The sequence below is a fragment of the Colletes latitarsis genome, chromosome 14 (genome assembly GCF_051014445.1).
Source record: "Colletes latitarsis isolate SP2378_abdomen chromosome 14, iyColLati1, whole genome shotgun sequence".
NCBI lineage: Eukaryota > Metazoa > Arthropoda > Insecta > Hymenoptera > Colletidae > Colletes > Colletes latitarsis.
The window spans coordinates 22,099,370-22,116,307 of NC_135147.1; the positions used below are offsets into that span (position 1 = coordinate 22,099,370).

The 16,938-nt window shown below is 39.1% G+C and overlaps 1 protein-coding gene across 7 annotated transcripts in view; it reads left to right on the forward strand.

Annotated features, from left to right (window-relative positions):
- LOC143349937 (uncharacterized) overlaps positions 1 to 16,938 on the forward strand; it is a 539,266-nt gene that overhangs the window by 258,940 nt on the left and 263,388 nt on the right. For all 7 annotated transcript variants that reach the window (XM_076781601.1, XM_076781602.1, XM_076781607.1 and 4 more), the window contains one exon: positions 5,425 to 5,683. In XM_076781601.1, coding sequence (XP_076637716.1) covers positions 5,425 to 5,683 — 259 coding nt within the window. The remainder of the gene's footprint in view (positions 1 to 5,424; positions 5,684 to 16,938) is intronic.

Consider the following 16,938-nt stretch of genomic DNA (forward strand, 5'->3'; position numbering starts at 1 on the left):
TCAAGTGACCGTACTTTTGACTTTGAGAATTCAACAAATTTAGAAGTACCACAATTATTTCATATACTATATACAGGGTGTTCGGCCACTCCTGGGAAAAATTTTAATAGAGGATTCTAGAAGCCAACAAATTATATATGAAATAATTTTATTTATATTCATAAATAATGTCTGTCGATAAATATTGGCTCGCTGGTGCGACCGTACGAAATTTTAACGTTCGTTGAGTTTATTTACTATTTTTTCGTCTCGTAGTGTCCCCCAGAACGTTCACGGAGTCTCCAGTAATTTAGCAAACAGACGAAATCGATTTTGTGGGGGACGAAACGTTGGAATCCTGTCCCGTATTTACGTTAGAGCTCAGGAAATCTGTGTTGCGCCAGTGTGCCCTCGCTATATCGATGGTCCTGTGCATCGGAAACGGGTACACAGAGGCGCGCTGGCTGCGTATCCGCATTGTTATGGCCACATTTCCGGTTGTTTGTTCTGGGAAGAGACGGGCCTGGCATCTCCTTGTCAGCCATGCATCGTGGTTCCGTATTTCATGATACTTGGTGGCTCGTGCACTTTTCAAACTCCCGTCAACACGCTCGTAAAGCTGTCTTATCGCGCTGACAACGCGGGAAACCATCTCCGGTACATTCCGTGGAACGGAAACGTTCGACTGTTACTTGAATTTCGAGCGTCGTAAATAATCGGAGGTCGTTGGCTGGTTTGTTGGAGATACCGAATCGAAGACTGCTGATCGATGCCCTGAAAATGCTGGATCTTGCGGTTATTTTCGACTTTCTCCTGGTTATTTTACCCAGACGACGTGGAAGAACGGAATTTTTTACTTCGTCGTTGTTTCTATGGTTTGACGAGTATTTTTGCGAACGACGTATAGAAATGGTGACAATTACTTTTGAGTTCCCAATTTAATGAAAGTCTTGTTCTTCCCAGCGTTGTTTTAAAATTCGATAATTTCTTAAAGACCTCTTTGATTCGAATTTAAGGATCAACAATGTTGAGAAACATTATCTCGTAGTAAGCCAAGATTTCGTATCACGCGAGCCGATGATTAATAGTGGTTCCTGTCATGAAAACGTAAGTTATGGGCGAGAAGATGGATCTTTCTTATGAACATCACTTAAAAGCATTCTTTATGTTACAAACATTGAAATAAATACAAAAGATAATCGACTAAATGATACTTCTAAAAAAGTGAATGAAAGGCATTGAAAGATATATTTTAGGCATTATTTTACAAACATTTGGATTTCACGAGTGCACCCTAACCCCAATTAATTCGCTAAATTAAGATTTTACTGCATTGATTCGCAATATGCTTTTCCGTGTATGCTAAGCGAACATCTTCCTGGTTATTCTGAATTCTCTTTCGAGCATAAACGTACAACCGAGAAATAATTAATTTATACTAACGCAGGCTGATAGAACACCTAAGAGTAGTCAACAAATAATGGTTGCCCCGAGAAAGAATGTTTAATTATAGGGAATTTATAATGCCCCATGTATTCCGAAAATGATATGGTTTATTCGTTGGAAGAGTATGATAATTTCTCATACATATTAATTAAATGTAAAAATTGTCCATTATCTTTTACTATAAGGGGGAAAAGGTTCAACAATAATATAATAAAAAATTGTGAATGCAATCTACAATGCTTGACGACTGTTTACTTTAACGTGTACGAAATAGAAACATGCAACGTGCTGGAGATTAGAGTTAAAGGTTAGAGAAGGTCCTAGTCTTGGCGTTCACGTTGTACATAATGTTAGCGTCGCAAGTCCCGTTCGTCCAAAGTTAAATCGAACTCGCGTATACCGGGGAAAGTAAGTTTCCAATTTGACTTTCACTCGGGGAAACTCGGAAGTCCCGCGCTTCCTTTAGACAGACCAGGCGATTACCGGTAATGGATTTCCGTAGAATCTCTGGCAACTCGGTAGCACGTCGTGGGACATCGATGTGGGTCCCGATACAAGCGGCCACGAGCTCGGTCAAGGGCGAAAATCCCGCTCAGATAAATCCACGGTGCTCCCAGGGCGCCTGAAAGAGGACCGATAAACACGCCGACGTGTCTCGCGAGCTAGCGACCTCTTACCAGACCTTTTTACGGGCCACTTTTACCGCTCGCGTATGTTTTACGACCGCTGCTTGCATTTTACACGGCTCCCTTTCGTTTGACGGTTTTTTTATTTACGGCTTCCTTATCGCGGACACGGTTCTCCGTTATTAAATAGGGGAACGTCGTCGAATTCGGTCCACTTTATACAGTTTCAACCGTACGCGACAGCTGAAACTTTGTCGAAGAATATTGGGGAAGATAAATGCATTGGAATAAAAATGCGGACTCGTATTTTACAACGTCTTTGAGAACGAATTTTGTTTCGAGTCGATACCGTAGTTAGGTCCAGAGAAATACATTATTTATGCTGGCTGGTAATTACGCATCTTGTGTACAAATTTAAATTTATTTTCAATTAAATAAACAATTTACTATCCAGTTTTATCGGTGAAACTTCTTTGGGTGCATAGAATCAAAGAAAATTGCAAAATAAACATAGAAGACAGTAAAAATTGTAGTATCTGGTAGAGTCATTGGATAGAGGATGAAATGCCCTTTAAAATGAGCGTTTGTGTGAGTCGATAGCTTTATTAGTTCCGGAGATATAGCGATTTTAGTTTCAAGTCGATGCGGTGGCTAGTTTCGGAGATAGAAGGGTCCAAAGCGTTTATTTACAACGGCCTTGTCAAGGTCGTTGACCAGCACGTGACTCGGAGAAACTAGGTCACTCGGTCACTCGGTCACGAGACACGTACGAGAAAGAGAGGTCCGGCGTGACGCAACAAACGAAGACAGCGATAGTCGAATTAAGAAAAATTACCTTTTACATAAATTACGATATCTCCGAAACGGAAAGTCCGATCGACAAAAACCAAAAGCCATTTTAAAGAGGAAGCTTCACCGCTTCTAACAGTGGTTTATTTATTGATATAGTACTAGTAGTTTCGGAACTGTACGCATCGAAAGTTTTAGTATTTTTAATACGCGTTAATGGGCTCTCGTAAGACGGCGAGTGGAATTATAAAAATTTCCTTTTATATAAATTACGATATCTCGAAAACGGAAAGTCTGATCGACAAAAACGAAAAGCCATTTTAAAGAGGAAGGTTCACCGTTGCCAATAGTGGTTCAATTATTAATAAAACACTGGTAGTTTGGGAACTACACGCATCTAAAGTTTTAGTATTTTTAATACGCGCTGTGAGACAGTGGAAACAGAGGATTCTCTCCTTTCATCTTTGCTATTGTATATTTCTTATTTATTATTTACCTGTTTATGTCAGAAATTCTAAACGAAATTGTAAAAATGGTCATTTGACTGGTCGTGGTAGGTTTGGTGTTAAGATTAACAAGCATGGGAAATAAATATGCCATTATTTTAAATAGTGTAATTAAATTTTTCAAAACACAATTTACAACACTGATGGATTAAATAATTGTTGTTATGTTTTGTATTTAAGCTGAACATGCATAGTATTTACATAATAAGAATGATATATCATAGCATCAAATTAATAATTGAATATTTTTTGGTGTTCCAACTGTCACCATTTCAGAATGTGAAAGTTGCATGAATACCTGTTGGATACTGATATAATTTTGACAGTCGATGTTTGTACACATCAAAATTACTAATTAATTCATAATCGAAAATTATGGTCACGCGAGGCACCTTCATCGAGTATAGCAATACGTGCATCAGTGTACTAAATTTCCTATTTGTCGGTCCAGTTAATCATTTCTAATACATGAGAAATAATTTCTCCAATAATAGTGGTAATTCACACCATGTTTGTAATTCATTAGCATGTTTGTTATTAGATAGAACGACCTAACATTGTATTTTCAACGGTGTTTTTCGTACAAATAGCAATTTTATTCGTCAATATTTCCTTCGTATTACAAATTTCAAATGACTGTATGAAAAATTCAGAAAAACCCTGTTACTAATTTAATTTCTTTAACACTGAATGCATCAATTGTACCTAATGTAATTTCGAAAAATAATTCACAACATTCACAACGTAAGAACCTTGAATTAAATTGGTTTATCCATTAGTATGAAGGGTCTCTTTGAAAGCCAATAAATATCGAATTTTTAAAACTTTAGCCAAATAACCAATGCACAAAATAATAATTTTATTTTTTTTAATTAAAAATTAGTTATACATCTCGTATGCATTTTCGACGAATCAGAGTTTCTAGTTTGCAGCTTCTAGTTTACGAATAAATAAACAAATGATCAAATTTATCGAAGTTATCGTCGTAGCAGCTTATATATTGCCCTTTCTTTCGCTTTCCTCGACGAAGAGCACGTCGGCCCTTTATTTTAACGCTGGGTAATACCGTTTTTAGGGGGGGCCAGAGCGTTTGACGGCGAATCGAGTACCGGTACATCGAAATCCTTTTTCGACGCGATTCAGCAAATATTGACGTTCGCGAATTGAAATTTGCATGGACGGTGAAATTGGCAAAAAATTTCTGCTCGTAAAGGATCGTTCGACGGCGATACGCAACGCGCAGCAAGAAATGAAAACCCAACGAGTCGCGTGACAAAAAGGGACGACGTTCCTCCCCGGGGAATACGGCGACCCGTCGAGAGAAAACTGACCTCTTAAAATTTCATATTACACGTTTCATGGGTCGGAACGGTATCCCGAACGTCTCTGTTTCCAAACCTAGTTGTAAATCGAGCCGAAAAGGAAACACAAGTTTCTCGTGTCGCGTTAAAGCAGCGCGAAAATCCACAGTCATTCTTGTCTCACAATGATAGGAACCTACAAAGGAATGTTATTTTTGAAAACTACTAGTTTCCGAGTTTGTTTCGTTTCTATAATTCAAAACAAAGTTCGATTCCTGTGACGACATAGTGGTTCCAGGATAGCTTGACCTCCTTAAACTAACGCACCACGAACATCCAAATTGCTCGGGCGCTAAACCCGCAGATACTGACACGTGACGTTTACACAGGAAACTGACAGTTCCAGTTGCTAGTATTATACGTAGATTCAGTATAATTAGAATGGGGGAATTGTTAAATAAATTATTCCTCTAGAGATGGAATCTTTTTCTGTGAAACATCGTTCCAATCGTTGCTCGAAGTACTTAAGGATTTTTGTAATCACGTTAATTCACTCTTTAAGTGACTCTAAAAATGTGACGAGACAATTGAGAGTAATTTCTCCGAGTTTTTAAACTTGAAATCTCGGTATTCCTCACGGGTCAAAACTGACCCTTAAAGTTCGACTGCAATTTTGCAATCGTATATAATAATAGGAATACGATATTGACATTGAGTTGTTTTATAATTTTAAAAAATCGAGGACTGATTTTCAATGGGTTTTTGGTCGTTTTTCAGGGTCCGGTCGGGGAAGTGGGCGGCGTCAGGCTGCCGCTGCAGTCATTACATGGGTACGGATCTGTGTTCATGTACTCGGCGTCGACGAGTCCCGGGGGTGGGGGTGGTCAGGGTGGCGGAGGCGGAGGTGAAGTCACCCTCCGCCTCCGCGAACCCGAGGACATTCCCGAAGAAGTTCTTGCACGCCTCGAGGATACCGCCACCCTCTCCATCTCCCTTCAAGGCGATGCAGTTCTGAGGCTAGGGGCGGCTGGCACAGGTAAGTCCTACAAAGGTGTTACTTCGTCTTTACTTTGGCGGGCCGTGGCTCGACCGCGGAATGAAATTGAACGCCCCGAATGGGCGAATCTCTGCACGGGTCCTGGGGAAGTCCAGTTGCTCGAGACGATTTCGGTTACTGCTACTAACATGGAAAGTTTTTGTACGAGGGCCTCCTCTACGCGAATTAAGGAGGTATTGCTGTCTAGACTGCCAATTTCACGGCCCTTTTTGTGATTTTTTTTCTAATGATAGGTAGGCTGTTTTGTACTGAGACTTTGTAGATATATTTATTCATCTTATAAGCATGTACAGTATTTTTTTCATGGAAAAATATTAAAAATTGCAAGAGTTATAGCTTCTTGTTTAAAAAATCGCATTTAAACTGGCTTTGTTTTGCTCGACCAATATTACTGCTGACGCGAAAAGACAATTTTCAAATTTTGTATATCGCCGAGGAGCATCTTTTTGTTTTGGTTGTGGAGTTTCTCGAAAATGACGGGTGAAAATAATTACTTTATCACTGAAGAAACCTTGTTTCTTTTTCTGTGCGTATTTGGATCAATCAGTATTTATAGTTATGTATAATTATTTTCAGCCAGGTGTCTCGCAAGAAACGTATCTGGTTTGTAATAGTATTGAACGAAATTTTGCAACGAACGTAACACGTGTAATATACAAATTTTAATACTGTGCGTGAAGAACTTGTTTCAACAAGCAGTAAATCCACTTAAATCCTCCAACTATGGAGTATAGAGCTTTTACCGGCAAAATTAGTATGCTGTTTGAAATTCTCGTACATTTTAGTATGGCTTTCCACAAATTCCATAGCGAAAATACATTAACGATAGCAATCCTAATAATCTGCTACCTGAGACGTGCAAAAATTGAATATCAATTTTCGATTCAGTTTCTTTCAAACTTCACATAAATTATTCCCCGCGTGAAATAAAGCTAAAATGCCACTTTGAATAATAATAGCAAACTCTCGATTATTTAATAAAATAATTTTCTTCATTATTTTGTCGATTATAAACACCGTGTTTTAAATTTTGACGTTTCGAACCTACTGGTCCGCAAATTAGATCTCCTTTTTATATTTTTTCGTTCGCGTATTATAAAACTAACAACGTTTAACCATTGCAAAAAATGCTTCTGCTCCACAAAATTAACGACTCCACTTACCGCATTGTTTTGGATTTTAATTAATTCTTTTGCTCGAACAGGGCTGTCACTCTCAGCCGAAACTTTGCCTCTGTGTTTCTGAAATAAACACTTTGTCTTACGAAATTCCTTTATTCGTCGAGATTATTAAGAACAAAGAATTATAAACTTCATGTTTCTCGGTGATAATATTTCGTTACGTATTTCACTTTTAAGAAAAAACTCGTTTCGGTTCGTTGATGTATTGATATATAACATTGCTTAAATTATTATTATCATTTGGAAAGTCTCGATCGTAATTGGAGGGGGTTTCGATCAGACTCGAGCAGGCAAATTTATTCGTCGAAATTATTAAGAACAAAGAATTATATTTCACTTTCAAGGAACAACTCGTTTCGGTTCGTTGATATATTGATATATAACATTGCTTAAATTATTATTATCATTTGGAAAGTTTCGATCGTAATTGGAGGGGGTTTCGACCAGACTCGCGCAATCAAATTAAAAAAGAGTTTCGCGGTCGACGAATCCGAAGTCACGAAACCGCCGGGACGATAAATAATTGGCTTATACGGGGCATAAATTTTATCGGGGTCACAGCCTCCGCGAAACTTAACCCTGAATTTATTATAATGGGGATCGTCCCCTCGTATTTTTGGGATCGCAATTAATTTCCTCGTTTTCGAAGTCCGCGCGCGTGGCTACGGCTAGATTAGCCGCCGCATGCGTGGCCTAATACAGAATTATTTTACTGAAATACGCTGATCCCTGCTCTGCATTATCGCGGATACTTTTACAGGAAGTATTTTTCGCTGATAAGCCGGCCATTTATTTCGTTTTATCGGCGACGATGGAAACGGGGCGTAAATTAACGTTGTCGCGGAGCTCAGGAGTGTGCGGAATCGAAGATTGCGTTAAGCTCCCGTGAAGATCCTGGATCCAGTTACCTACAGAATTTTATTTATCCTGCGTTACGTTAAACCAGGAATTAAGCTCTTAAAACCTCCAATTATTCACGAAAACCTACAGAAATTTCAAATAAACGAACTTTCATATTTTGTAGGCAAAAGGTTCTAGTCAAACAACTACGAATTTAATTCTTCAGCAATTCGAAATTATTTAAAATGTATCATTCAACGCGTTTCTAGGCCCATGAATTTAATCGGGAAATTTCATAGCATGCTATTTCAAAGATTTCAAGGATTTTCGGAATAACGTAACCGAAATCGAGGACCAAAACGCTCACGATTATTCGCGAAATCTTACGAACGAAATACGTTAAAACCCTCGATTTGAAAACACGAACGAACAACGAGTGCTTTTCCGGTAACGATCCAATCGACCATCCTCGTTCGACGTTTCCGTCCAGAATCGATTGCATTAACGATTAATTCAGGAAAGAAATGGAGGCGTAACATCTATCGTATCGGTTTCTCGGAGCTTCCAGATTGCTTCGGTTTCGTGCATTTCCATCGAAGCTAAACGTCTACTTTCGTTGGCTGTTGGATGTTGATCTCGATAAATCGTTTTAAGCGCGGGAATATAAAGTTTCCTCGTTTTTCGAGCGTCTCTCCAGGCATCGCGGAATTCGTGCTTCGTTTATTCGAGGAAAGTTCCCACTGGTCGACGATCGGTGCAAAAATGCAATACGTTGTGAGATTTACAAGTATTATAAACAAATTACTGTATGATAGAACCTTTTCAGGCAATCGAAACTTTATTAGAAATTCGACAGAAATTGTGTCGCTATACATTTTTTCTGTCGAGGAACAAAATGAAATTGATACCAATACTAACAGTTTAATTATAAATTGAGTGGTCTTAAATCTAGAACATTTGAATATATCTACATCACAAACTATACATTCGTTAAAATAATTGTCTTCGAGTGAAATGGTAGCTCTCATTTTTAAATCGAGACACTTGTATTCACTGTTTACCATTTCTTGCGCCATTCGTAATTCTAAACAAGACGACACCGGAAGCAATAATCATTTTACGCTCGTAACTATCGTGCAGAAATTGTGAAGCTCGCGCTGGAGGTAGGAAGAAAGGAGAGTATTCGAATAATCGACGTTCGTCGGTGCTTGCACAGTGGTAACGCGAGAAGTTATTCAATTATTCAGAAAAATTCGTACGATGGTTTCCTCTGGCGGTTGGCGTTCAAACAGGTAGCGTTCGGCCTGTGGACCATCGGAGCGTGAAAGAGGGGCCCGGGGATCGTCGGTGCCGTAAAGCATCTCACAAACATCCCAGATTACCGGTATGAAATGCTAAATCCATACCTGGGCGATTCCCACTCCTGTGAGCGTTCAACCGCTCCCCAGCGAGCAGATTATCGCGAAAGTTTTGACGCCAGACGGGGCACAAAAGAATCAAAGCGACGGGATAGAAGAGGCCTGAAAAGCGGCTCGGTTCGGGGTCGCGTTTGAAGTAGCATTTCCTTGGCACAAACGACCCTCTTAATCAATTGCTAGCACCTTTATCGTGGCTCTCGAGGCGCCCACGCCCCCCACTCGCCGGAAGCGTAAAGCCCCGGTAACAAGCCGCGGCTTCGATAAATCTCGCTCTTTCTTTCTCCTCCTTCTTCGCCCACTGCTGGACGAAAGTAATTTTTGGCCACCGTCGCGGATCCCGATCTCGATTTATCGAATAAGACTTTACAAAACCAAACAATCGCGATGCACGTCCATTCCGTCAGCGTTTTACGCGTAGACAGACTTATATTCTTCGTAGAAAACTGTTGAAGCAACTAAGACTAAAATGTTGTATAATAACAAATCTATAAATGCTTTGTTAAGAAGTTACAACGAAAATATGAACTGTGAAAGATATGATAACTCTGTTTCTCTCAGTTTAATACAGGGCGATGTAGTGTCCATGTTAAGTCACATAAAAATGTAAATTAGGATACGTTTATTGTTCTCGTAATGGTAAGTCTCTATAATGGGAAATCGTGCACTGTACTACGAACGTAATTTTAGTTTCGTTGTGAAAATGTGATACTCTGAAAAGAGAAGTTTATTTGATGATTAATTGCAAAAATCAACAATAAACTCAATAGTACGTCCATGTCAAAAGTGTCTCAACAAAGGCATCATTTTGAAATGGAAACGTAGGTATATTCAACATTGTTTACATCGCGTTTCATATTTTTATCATAACTTCTTAACAAAGCATTCGCGAATCTTTTGTTATGTAACACTTTAGTATTATTTTTACTTGTAAACACACACTGTTATTCGGTAAAAGTACGTAGAAGCGTGGGACTAGAAGATCTCTCGTTTTCGAAAGGATTTTAACGCGAGTAGAAACAGATTTGTTTTACACTTTCACGCCTCTTCTTACTCGGACACACTGTATTCGTGGAATCGATGCCACGGTTCGACCCTGGCCGAGCACGTCGGGGATGAAAACTTATGAAAATCCGGGATTTATCGCTGCATGTGCGAGAACGAGCCGCCTTCGTGGCTCTGACAAATCGTCCGGAAGTTAACGTTCGATCGTTTTCGAATCCTTTTTCTCAGCAGCGAAGGATCTGGTTCTGGCGACCAGATGGCCGGTGAAGGCCCGCTGAAAGTTTTAACCAGTTCGCCGTTTTCGGTGACCCGGGCTTCTCCATTGAACAGTTCCGACAGGGCTCGAACTCGTTTCTGCGTGTTGTTTTCCTGGAAAATGTGAAAATGGACGTACTTTGCCCGGTTTCGTAGGCAGTGCTGTTCGCGAAACGCTCGGTTTCTTCCCAAATCAACATTGGGGAAGTTCCTTCGTAAAAGATTTTGTATTCTTTAAGAATTGAAAAGAAATTTAATACGAAACTGAAAAAAGTGGAATATTTATACTGTCTTTGTGCAACTTTAACTTACACTGTTATGAAATTGTATCCTGTTTTGGCAAGTAATTATTTGCAACGTGAATTTATTGTTTTCGTGTGTGTTGTTAAGTAATTAGTCGCTTATTCTATATCAATCTACATTATACTGATATGTAATGAGATAAATATTAAAAGTTACTGATTCAAGCCTCTTCCATAATCATTGACGTAAACGACGATATAAAGAGAGACGAAACAGCAATCCTTGATGGGCGGTAGTCAAACATCGAGCGATAGTAGTCCAGGTGCATTCATGGTCAGCCAACTCGAAACGAGAGGAGACTCGGAAACGAAGTGTAAAAATTGCTCGACTGATTTCTGAAGTGAAAACGCGACGTTTATTTCTCTCGATCGGAAATTCGAAACAGGCCAACCTTAACACGAGAGAGTATATTTTAAAACTCTCACGAAAAGATCAAGTACAAACTACTTGCTAGAAGGTTGAATATTAAAATAAATAAAAATAGAAAGATTAATTTGTTTTTCAAATGGACTGTCCTTATCTCTTTATTCGATCGTTATAATTTGAGTCATTGCTTGTAAAGCAACAATGCTAGGAAATATGAAGTAGAAAAATAGATAATGAACGAAACCTTAGTCTTTGTATAAAGTCTTAAATGTAAATATATTAGTAGCAATGAACAACTATCGATATTTTTAATACTAAGAGCAGTAGTAAGTGTACGTTTATGGCCAGCCAGTCAGACGCGAGGAAAGTCGTAGGTTTTCAGTCCCCAAAAATTGGAAATTTTGGCGCGATTCTGGTCGCGCGCGCGGCGTTTTCGGAATTCGAAATTTCCACGAGACCCCCGGAAATCGGCGTCCAGTCGCGTTTCGCCCCGAACAATCATGCGTTTATGTAAACTCTTTGGAAGAATAATGAAAACAACCGTAAATTCATTGCGTCGCGGTCGGGGCGCGGAACAGCGGATTACGTCTCTCAAATTAATTTCATTAACGTTTGAACAGCAAGGTAAATACTCAAATATATTTCAATCAGACGCGGACCATAATTACGCGAATTCATTAGTCGCGTATTACTTTAAACATTTATAACGCGGCTCGGAAATAATTGATTGGTATTCTGCGACGATAATTACGTGCCGGTTTGATTTAACGCGTTATTCGCTGCGCGATGATATTCCATTACTGTTAGGGAAATGGCGTGCGAGATCCGTCATATCCGAACGAATATTATTCGCGGCAGGATTTTGCCTCGATGGCGTAAAAAATGGCGGCGTTTCGACGCAGCTGTTGTTTCGAAATTTGCTCAGAGGCGAGTTGAATCTCTACGTTGAGAAATTAAGGGGCGGAAAGGCTCATTCTCGAAACAACTGTAAAATTTAAGAAATATTTGCTTCGTGATTCTGTCATAGAAAACCATACGAACTGAATTTAATAAAAGCAGATGTAGTGGAAAATGAAAGTTACACTGTGGACCGTTTTACCATATTTTTGGTAGATCTTCCCAAAGGATTCTTCAAGAATGGTCGGTGAAATTAATACCGAGGTTGTGCATAACGTTTTCTGAATCCGATGAATTTAAAAACTCAGCTATCGAGCTTTCGAACTTCGTAACCGAGGCACCCAAACTACTAGAACTCTGTCCAACATTGAACCAACCAAACTCTCGAACTCGACGAGCTTACTTTCTGTTAATTATCCGTAGTTGAATTTCTTCTTTCGGATCGATATCCGAAGACACTTCCACGACCAATACCTTTTCGAAGGACCTTTTCAGGGAACCAAACAAGCAATTCTGCATTGAAACTTTATAGAAATTCTATAGAAATTGTGTCGTTGATTAGTTATTTATTATACATTTTTCCTGTTGAGGTAGAGATCAGTGCTTGCAGATAAACGATATACATACAGGGTGTTCGGCAACCCCTGGGAAAAATTTTAATAGAGGATTCTAGAGGCCAAAATAAGACGAAAATCAAGAATACCAATATGTTGATAGAGGCTTCGTTAAAAAGTTATTAACAATTAAATTCAAAAATTTCAAATCGTTCCGGAAAAATTATTTTCGGTTGCGGGGGCCAATTACAATCGTTTTTGGTGAATACACATACTTCCGAAATCCTATCCACTTTCGAGAAAAAAATTCGAGTAAGTGCTGAAAGTTTTGGGTGAAAAAAAAGACTTTCGAATCGTCTTGGAAAAATTATTTTTAGTTGCAGGGGTCAATTGCAAGCATTTTTGGTCAACAGACATACCCCCGAAATCCTACTCAGTTTCGAGAAAAAAATTCATTACCGAAAATTTCATGTCTGACCATAGCGTCGATATGTTTCACTGAAATTTCATGCAAATCTTTAAAACGTCATAACTTCTGAACGGATTGGACGATTTTAATGTTTAAAAAAGCAAACTACGCGTATTTTGATGGAGAATATATACAAATCGCAAAAATATTCGAGTAATTGGTCCTTGACCCCGCAAAATGAGAAAAACGCCATAAAAATGGTCCAATTTTCAAACAGCCATAACTCTTACAATTGTGAATATATTTCAATGAAACTTTTTTCTGAAGTAGAGCTCATAGATACCTACAAAAAAGTATTAGACAACTTTTCTGTAGAATGTCAAACAAAATTATTAAAAATGAAAAATGAATTTTTAAGTAAAATCGACAAGGAGTAGGTGCCTAAATTTTTCGACGAAAACAAAAATTTTGAATTCATTCTGAAAAAATTATTTTCGGTTGCGGGGGTCAATTACAATCATTTTTGGTGAACAGACATACCCCCGAAATCTTGCGCAGTTTCGAGAAAAAAATTCAGTACGGTCGGAACTTTAAACGTAACTAACTGTTTAACGAAGCCTTCATAAAATTTTTCCTAGGGGTGGCCAAACACCCTGTAATGCAAAAATACACATAGAACAAAATAAAATTGATACTGAGACATAATTTAAATATAAAGTGAGTAGTCTTAAATTTGGAACACTTGAATATATCGCTAATTCTGCATCACAAAATATACTTCCGTTTAAATAATTCTCTTCGAGCGAAATAGTTTTAAGGCGACATATTGGAAGCTATCCCAACGCAAATAACTTGATACTGAAACTTACAATAATTTAATTATAAATTGGTAAACCTTATTTAAGATTGAGTATACAAAATATACTTTCGTTTAAATAGTTTTAAAGCGATACGTCGGAAGATACTCGCGAATAACTGCGAATAACATGTTCCTTGGATAAATAAATGTTCCGGGTGAAAATAGTACACAGTTCTCTGGGAACGCGTTACTAAATACGCAAAGTTTCAAAGGGCTGTTGTCGATACTGTAGCAGTAAAAAATTCCGAAAGCTCCTTTTGGAGGGTTCTACGTGACACTTTCAATTTTGCCGCAAAGGCATCGTTAGCGAGACCCGGGCGCTAAAATCACGCGTACGCCGGGAACGTCGGAACGCGTGTAATGCCAGCTGCCGCGTGGTAATGCCATAAACCGGAAAAGAATGAAACTAGGCGCAATAAAGGCGGCCGGGAATACTCGTCGCGCGGGGCAATAAGTCTGAAATATGCCAGCGTTTTATTCTCGCCGCGCGAATACCTGCGACCGGCTGAGAAAGGGGTTGGGCGAGAACGAGGGCTTCGGGGGTGGGTGGCTGGGGGAGGGGGGGGGGGGGTGGATATACCATTGGAAAAAAATGTCTGCGGTGCTCGTGGTTTACACGACGAACACCGGGGCTCTGCACGCAAACAATTCTCGCGGAGCATGCGCCACGCGAATACTAGTCCGGAGTAAGAGAAAAGGGCCACACAGAGGGGGGTGTTTTAGGGGGTGGTGCACACACGCCGGGTACCCAGCCGGTGAGTGGCGGAGAAAAACGAGGGGCTGGAGGGGGTGTGTACACTCGCGAGACTCGGGCGGAAAACTTTGCGGGCAGAGCAATTCTCGTTATAACTTCGGCCCTGCGGAAACTTAAACTGCTGCCAGCCGAACATGCAGAAGTTTCAGCCGTTTTCCTGCTCGGGACAATCGTCCTTTCCTTGCTCGGCTGTCCTTTCAGGTAGATAGCGGTCGCGAAGGTGAGAGAACGATCCCCATTTTTTTTCTTCGTCCCCACGGAGGCAGAATTTTTTCGAAAACGGGTTTACCAAATTGGATTAAAATTTGGTTCCTTGATTACGTGAAACGCTGTGCCCTTTGTGTGTAATTTAATAGTTTTTTACGGATTCGGAAGCATTTTTTTGATCTTTGAACTCTAACGATGGGTCACTTTGGTCCACGTATGATTCTTAAAATGAATATCGCTGTGTATAAACTGTGCGTAAACGTCTGCTGGAGTCGAATTCGCCAACGAAAACGTGCCAACCCTTTTCATTCTAACACGTTCACTGTCCAGAGCCCGTATATGGGCCATATCACCGTGCTATTGGATACGCCACTGAGAAACCGGACAGTGGTCGTGTTAAGAATCATTGTTGTGAAGGTTTCGTTGTAGAAAAATTTTGATAATAGTAAAATTTAGTATGCATAATAGATAGTTCATGATCATTATTCTGAAACATATTTAAAATGTACAGTTTAATAATTTAGTATTGTTTCATCCTTCTAAATGTGAATAATGTCTTTTAAAAAAGGTACTCTGAAATTTTGAACACCGACACTCGTGTGTATTCTCTAGTCTTCGTTTAAGATAACAATATTAACATTAAGAATCACAAATTTTGTAATCAATCATCTAATATATTAATAAAACATTGAGATGCATATAGCATGACTCAATTTTCAATGGTTCTCTATATTTTCTCAAAAAGTATCTTGCGTTTGAGAAAGTCTCTAATGATCGTCGTCTACGAAGAGGCACTTCTGTGCCACCGTCTAGCGTGAGTTCGCGACACAGCCCATTTCCGTAGCAAATCAAGTGTTATTTATTGACAACATTTGCTACAATTTGACACTGAGTAGGGATCAAAGCTTCCCGCACAGAGAACGTCGTCGCTTCAAAGCTAGCCCCGTGCAAAGTGTAGTGGGGTCCATGGTTGACCCGAAACAAATTATGCACATATATGTATCTATTCCGCAGCCATGAAAGGAAATTTTCAAATTGAGTTTCCCCCTTTCTTTTTATTAAAATTTAGAATTGTGTTTCGCGACCTAGAATCTTAATATTTTCCCTAACGATAATTTTTGCTCGTGCAGTGCTCACGTGAATATTCGTACCTTCGAGCTGCGTTTTTCGTGGCATTCGCCCGCGGAAGAAAAATGTAAAACCACATAGTTAATATGGCTCTAAGTTTCCGCTGGTCCGGTGAGAAATTCAGAAAATACACTTTCGTTTTCCCCAATTTACTCTGAAATTACAGAAATGAAATTTACGTTTCGTCAGCTGGTTCTACGCGGAGCATTTTGTTACGTTTCTTTGGGGTATTCGTATAGTAGATTATTTTTTAATAAAAATTCTCCACGGCATCGAGATTTCATAACAGTACGTATTAATTTTGTAATTCAAAACATCTTCAATTTCAAATTTCGTTTCAGTTTACCTATTCCTTCATTCGATAATCATTTTGCAATTCCCTAATCAAAACATAGATCTCGTCGACAGTTACACATATTTAGACAAATAATTTGCCGTGTCTGTTGACACTATGAATTGAAACGATAGTTGTACCCAGCTGTCGTATATTATGCCACGGTGAATATGGCTGTTTCACTGATTACGTACAATTATGTACTTGCAATTGTATACCTCCACTTGTTCCATCAGCGAATGCTGCTTTAAATGCTCGTTAGTTTGTAAAACAATTACATTTGCTAATGACCATACACCCTCTCCTGTGTTCGTTCCAGTTTGCTAATTAAGTTCAGTAGAATCGTTTTTATATTTATTTTGGTCCCAGAATCATGTAATTCTATATTACAAAATTTTAAAACATACAATAAACAGAAGTGCATTTTCAATATTACGTTTCAAATTTCCAAATAACTTTTCACGCACCTAAGTTTAACTATTACACAAAAGCACCAACGGTCCTTATAACATAAGTTCTAAATTATTTCACAAACAAAACTCAATGTTTTCGACAAGTTACCCAAAAAACATTCGCTATAATTTCCTAAAACTACGTTTCTCTACCATTCGATGGAAAGCCACAGTAACGGGGGCAGAGTTCGGTCTTAAATCGAGGGACTACTGCTTGTTCGTGCAACCTTGAAGCACCCAGCGACGATCTCCATCCATAAGTTCTCCCAAAATCG